General features: G+C 35.6%; 1 protein-coding gene across 1 annotated transcript; it reads right to left on the bottom strand.

Moving 5' to 3' along the window:
• Window positions 1–299: 299 nt before the first annotated feature.
• Window positions 300–2,012, bottom strand: LOC119883767 (leptin-B-like). The gene is made up of 3 exons (XM_038694396.1): window positions 1,885–2,012; window positions 1,494–1,650; window positions 300–1,207 (listed from the first exon to the last, which is right to left on the bottom strand). Exons 1-3 carry the CDS (start codon window positions 1,959–1,961, stop codon window positions 887–889), a joined length of 555 nt encoding a protein of 184 aa, XP_038550324.1. The 5' UTR covers window positions 1,962–2,012; the 3' UTR covers window positions 300–886.
• Window positions 2,013–6,373: the final 4,361 nt, after the last annotated feature.

Here is a 6,373-nt window from a genome sequence, read left to right on the forward strand (position 1 = left end):
TTATGATGTTACACTACTGTGGAAACCTCATTTTATACACATTAAAATTTGACTATTTTAATTTGATATTAAGAATAGTGTCTTGTTTTTCTGTAACATACGCATTATACTTATATAATAGTGGGTTTTTTACAAAAAAACAACGTTTATATTTAATTTCATTTAGGCTATATTTTTTGTATAAACACTTTAAACAATGATTCATTATTTTATTTGAGAAAACTCAAATACTGAAATTAGTTTTAAATATTCTCATCGAAATAAAAAAAAACATTTTCAAATATTGCAAAGGCAACAGATATTGACTAAAGTCTTTATTGCAAAGTATAATAAAACAAATGACATTTAAGCTAAAAATTCTAATCCTACTAACCAGAGTAATGTTTCTGCTCTGTAAAATACTACAATAAACAGTGCACTTCAAACTAAATACCATTAACATTGCCAACATACAAAACATGTTTTAAATCATAAACCCTAATGGAAGAAACATCAGTTGCTATATATATTCATATCTATATTTATTCAATTCAACCAATTTAAATATAATTATATAATAATATAAATAAGTCTAAAGATAATATAAAATAAATCTATAGTACAAATACTTTTCAAACTTCTATAAAATCTTGGACAAAATGTTACACAAATGTACATAAAAATCAGCACATCAGAAGCTACTTGCCTTACATGCAATTTTTAGCAACCAGATGATAAGCATTTTTGAGTATTGAGAATTATTTTAAAATGTTTTTCACATGCTTGGTCATCACTATGTGACTATGTGTAATATTATTTTAAAAATACTGTTGACTACACTGTGCAAATAAGCCTTTATATTTGCATTATGACAAGATTTGGCATATGTGTGATTTAAGTGTTTTTCTCAGCAAACCTTGAGTTTGTCCTTGCTGAGAAGAAACTTTTCCAGGTAGCGCTGCACCTTAGTCAGAGTCTGGTAAAGGTGACTGTCGGGGAACGAATTGTTACTGATATGTCCTCCGGGTCTGGCCTGGATGGGACATTCCATTGTAATGGCCAAGGATCGCACTCTTCCCTCCAAGCTGGATACATCAGCCTGGATCTGACTGAGGAGCTCTGTGAATGGGCTCTGCAGTTCATTATCCAAAAGTCCCAGGTCATGGCTGATACTAGTTAGTCCCTCAATGGAAGGAGTGCTCAGTTCTATCTGTGGAGCCACTGGCAACTAAGGGAAGGAGAAGAACATGTGAGCTGTATATCAGTGTGTTGATTAATCTTGAATAAACAAAACATCCTTACTTTAATGATGCATATCATTACTCTATTAAATGATTATGATATACATGTTCTGGTAAAATATGGTCTAAAGTTAAACTTGTTCTTGCAAAACAGATGATATAATGATAAAACATTATAAAACAAGAAGGGAAAGGATACTCTTTCTTAAAACACTGATTAGATTCCACTGTGAAAAACTGGATAACTATGTGTTTTATAGACACTCTACATACCTTTGTCCTTAGTTTCTTAATGTGGACCAGAGTTATCTGAACTATATTCATTATGCTGTGTATGGTATTTCTGATTGAGTCTCCCTTTGTGGGAAGACTTGAACATCCAGGAGCCGCTACAATGGAGACATAAAGAAGAGCCAGAAGGATGTGCATCCTACAAAAGAAAATTGAATTATGGTAATATATATTATTTTTAAATCAAGTATATGAATGACAAACAAAATAACAAAAATCTGCACAATCACTATCAGTTAAATTAAAGCTTTACTTTTTGCATTAGAGCAAATAAATTAATTTCAAATATGTTAAACTTGAGTATTGTATTATTTCTGTTCTACCATGGGAAATATAAAAATAAAATATATTTAAAAATATATATTATTCTTACCTGTGTTTTTGGACTTTACTCCTGTAACATTTAATATCACAGAGAGATGATACATGCCTCTTTGCAGCTCCCCCCATTTAAATAGTTTTCTCCGGACTTGCCTGGATCCATTCCACTCCTCTGACTCAAACCTGAGCCAGATCCTTACAGGTCAATTTATCAACATGCTCTGCACAAAATTCACATGAAATGCCATTAAAGACATATCAGTCTGACTCAGTGCCATGGAACTCACACACATCCGATCTGTGTCCTCTGTGCATTTTCTTTACATGTGTCTTTGAAAGCATTGTTCATATTTTTTGAGAGATATTTGGAATGAAGAACAGTGAAACAAATTGTCTTTGCTGGAATGTGGTGCCTAAGACATTGTCTGCCTGTTTTTTATTGTGTTATTGCTAATAGGGCCAAAGGCAGCATCAAGAAGTTATACTTATATTTTATTTGATTGTCTCTTCATTTCCAGTCACATTTTTTGTTCAAATGGAGCAAGCTGGAATATTAAAAGGTTGCTTCATGCTTGTGTCACGTGACATGCAATACCTCAATGTTGGAAAAAGGCCCTTACCCTTTGAGTACAGCTGGCTATTTAAGATTCTCTGGCTGACATGCAGTGGCACACCCTCACTGCAAAAACTAAAATCTTAGTAAGATTAATTATCTTAATTGAAGACCAAACATAATTTTTTTTTGTCTGACAAGATATTTCTTCTTACCTGGCGGCTTTTATGTTAGAAAATTTCACTTGTTTGAAGTTTTTTTGGCCTTAAGTAGCAAGTGAAATATTCTTGTTCTGTTGGCAGATAATATTGCTTATTTTAAGTAATATTTCACCCATTTTAATGCTTTTTTCCTTGTTTTTGAGAGCTCAGTTTTTGCAGTGCTTTTTGCCCAAAAAACGCCCTGGAAAGGAGGCTAGGGATGTCGTTGTCCAACATCCAAGCTCCTGCTATTTCCAAGCTGCTTTGGCTATTTCCTGGCCTGACTATTTCAGGTGACAGAGCCCTGCAGCTGAACCAGTCAGGCTTTGGGGATACCTAGAGAGTAGAGACCCCATCAAGGTTATAATAGGTCCTGCTCAAATGAAAATGAGGGAAACATGCACCCTCAGAAAACAAGAGGGATCAGCTTTTAGCTTCAGCATATGAAGGACAGTGGGCTAACAGGCAGCTTAGATGAAAATCCAAGACCTTGGAATAAACGCAGTTCTTCTACTCAAGTTGAGAAAGTCAGTGTCAACCAACTTTTTATTTTCAGTGGCAATAAGAACCAGAGAAAGAAAAGTTTGCATTAATGCAGCTAGGCACAAGGAAGTGGAAAATCATGAATGAAGATTGCAGCGGAAATTGAGGTTAAATTCACCAGTGGAAGCATAACAGCAAATATTTGCCACACAAAAACAGCTTGAACTGAGCAGCCAGTCTTGTTTTCTAATTAAGGCCACACTAAGACAACAAAGAAATAATAATGTACTGTAATAATAATAATCTTTATTTGTAGAGCACTTTGCAAAAGCAAGTTACAAAGTGCTTTAACAAGTGTAAAGACAATAATACCCAAAAGACAATAATACAAAAACAATACAAGATAAAAGCAAGAAAAAATTTAAAAGACTAAAATACACGTTTAAGATAAATATAAAATAAGTAAAATAGAATAAATAAAAGGGATAAAATAAAGTCAAATAAGATCGGGAAAGGCTCTCCTATAAAAGTATGTTTTAAGAAGGGACTTAAAAGAGTTCACTGACTCAGCCGACCTGATTTCCTCAGGCAGGCTGTTCCAGAGCCTCGGGGCCCTGACAGCAAACGCTCTGTCCCCTTTAGTTTTCAGTCGAGACTCTGGAACAGACAACAGACCTCTGCCCGAGGATCTCAAGGTGCGTGCTGGTGTGTATGGGACTAAAAGTTCAGAAATATAACAAGGCGAGAGGCCATGAAGAGCTTTAAAAGTGATCAATAAAATTTTAAAGTCAATTCTAAAACATACTGGGAGCCAGTGTAATGAAGCTAAAATAGGAGTAATGTGGTCATATTTCTTTGTTATGGTTAAAAGCCTGGCAGCTGAGTTCTGGACAGTCTGGAGTCGATCAGTAGATTTTTGGGTTAAACAGGTGAAAAGACTGTTGCAATAATCCAGGCGTGATGAGATGAAGGCGTGTAAAATGGTCTCGGTGTCCTTAAAAGTTAACATAGATCGAATTGAGAAATGTACATGTTTTGCATTCCTCCGAGAAATTCCCAAACACACTTATGTATGGAATTCTCCATTCAGCAAGGAAACCTGTCCTTGTTTTAGTCACAACTTTTGGAGGCTGTATCCTCTTCCTTCACACTAAGGGAATCCTTGCTATGGTCATTTCTGGTTGTTGTGCAGAGGGTGGGCGACACTCCTTGCAGACATTTATGCTATGCAGGTTGAATCTCCTGTGCATCAGTTTGTTAAGAATTACACTAAATGAGGTGGAATCATTGCTTTCGTTTACTGCTGGATTTTAGAGATCCAACATAGAATCCAACGTAGAAAATATTATTTTGGTGAGTTTTCTGATTTTGCTTCTAAGAAATCTCACACCTTTACATTCATCTAGATTGTAGGTTTTTATGCAATTATTTTATTTATTGTCTAATAACTATGATCATACTGTGCAAAATAAACATCAATCCTCCACATACAGGTCAGTGAATTAATTATATGTTTCACTGCCTTGTCACTGAGCCATGATCTAGTCCAACAAACTGATTCTTCTCTGTCTTGTCCTATACTGTTGTGTGTAACGTCTCCCTTTTAAAATCAGCGGTTCCATAGTTGTTGATCCAGTGGCATGAGATTCCCAGAACTTTAATTAATGTCAATAGTTTTGTTGAAAGCAATGATCATATAATATAACTTGCCAAAATAAACTATTTAGCCTACTGCACTCAAACACATTGCTCTTTTTCTGTTGGAGGAATAACGTGACTCAGATGGAAAAAACTTTGCTTCTGACGTAGATTATATAGAGAGTCAAACAATTGAACTAGGGAGGAGCAATTTCTTGGAATGCCTGCTTTGGTCAATTCCAGTAAGCTGATATGGCACCGGGCCAACTAATCTCAACATAAACTTCCCAACCCTGTCTGGTGAATTTTTTTAGTTGTGCACCAGGGTACAAATACTGTAGGCGATGACTTGTCTGTACGGGAAATAGCTGTGTTTTAATACCTATGACAAAGGTCTGAGAAGGATTGTACTGTAGACTTAAAGCCCCCAAAGTATCATACATCACAAAAAGATTAGAGACTACAGAGACTAAAGACAAAAGTTCAGTCATAGACTGTCAGAGTTGTGAATTTCGGGGAAATATTATGTACTAAATACCTGAAAAACTAATGACATTCCCATTAGCCTCATCTGTCGGGGAGAGACAATTGACACACTTTTAAGATATGTCCTTTTAAAAAAATAACGTTACAGACAGAAATAATTTGTTGTTGTGATCAATATTCTATCAATACAAGCTGCTATCTTGTCAAAATGTGTAACGACTTCAGTATAATTTGATTTTAAACAAAAGGTGCGCATTGTTTCATTCGTCCCCACCGGATGTGGCAGATGAAAAACAGGGGTGGGATGGAAAAAAACACAATGACATACATTTAAACTGTTTATGTTATTCTTGTTTTTATTTAAAATGCTTGACAGTGTCCTTAATATGTAATTGCAAACATATTATTTCCTTTTTCTTAATCAAAAAACAAACAGTTAATGGGCATTTTCATTAGATCTCAGCTGCCAGTATCCTGATGGTCTGGCCTGCAGCCTAGTGGACCACGCCCCCCTCATTAGTATCTAAATAGTGTAGAATGGCTACCTGTCTGACTCCTGACAAGCTTCCATACTGTAAAACTTTGACTAACTAACTAACCAATCTATCATGTCATCATGACCCTGGCATATGAAACAACAAACACAACTTGTCATTCAGTGAAAGAGTGACGTATCCATTTTTTGTGGTTCTGGTAAGTACTGCGTACTGTATGTGCTGAGGTAGTTTTGGATATCAGACTTGTATGGGCTCTGAGAAAATTGCTGTGTTTCATTCGTCCTGCGATTGAATTGTCCCTGCTCTCCCCCACTTTGTGTTTAGTGCTAGTTAGCAAATGTTAGCATGCAAACAGGCAGAACTAAGATAGCGAACGTTGACTGTGAGAAGTTAGCATGTTGCTCCATTAGGCACAGCGGTGCCTGGACAGCCTCAGTCTTTCTAGTTGTTCAAATGTAATAAGAAGCCAACTCTTTGCCTATGTTAGCATAAACTTTCTCATTTTATATTTAAAACAGGGGTTCTCAAATTTAATAAATAGAATTTGAATCTTTGAAGTTGATGTGTAGCTTTAAAGCCACATAGTCATAATCCATCACAATTTTCTCTTTTTAATGTGAATGCATTCCTGTTCTGTCATCTGCTGACTTTTTCACTGTTTACTCTATTTGGATCCTGTACAAT

This window comes from Micropterus salmoides, unplaced genomic scaffold (assembly GCF_014851395.1).
Source record: "Micropterus salmoides isolate LMB-PRFRI ecotype aquatic unplaced genomic scaffold, ASM1485139v1 Ms_hic_scaffold_3018, whole genome shotgun sequence".
Lineage (NCBI taxonomy): Eukaryota > Metazoa > Chordata > Actinopteri > Centrarchiformes > Centrarchidae > Micropterus > Micropterus salmoides.

Coding starts and splice junctions, on each gene's coding strand:
- LOC119883767 (XM_038694396.1), bottom strand. CDS start 1,961: ATGGGGGGAGCTGCAAAGAGGCATGTATCATCTCTCTGTGATATTAAA. Junction 1,651..1,884: donor AGTAAAGTCCAAAAACACAG/GTAAGAATAATA, acceptor TTTCTTTTGTAG/GATGCACATCCTTCTGGCTC. Junction 1,208..1,493: donor TTAAGAAACTAAGGACAAAG/GTATGTAGAGTG, acceptor TCCTTCCCTTAG/TTGCCAGTGGCTCCACAGAT.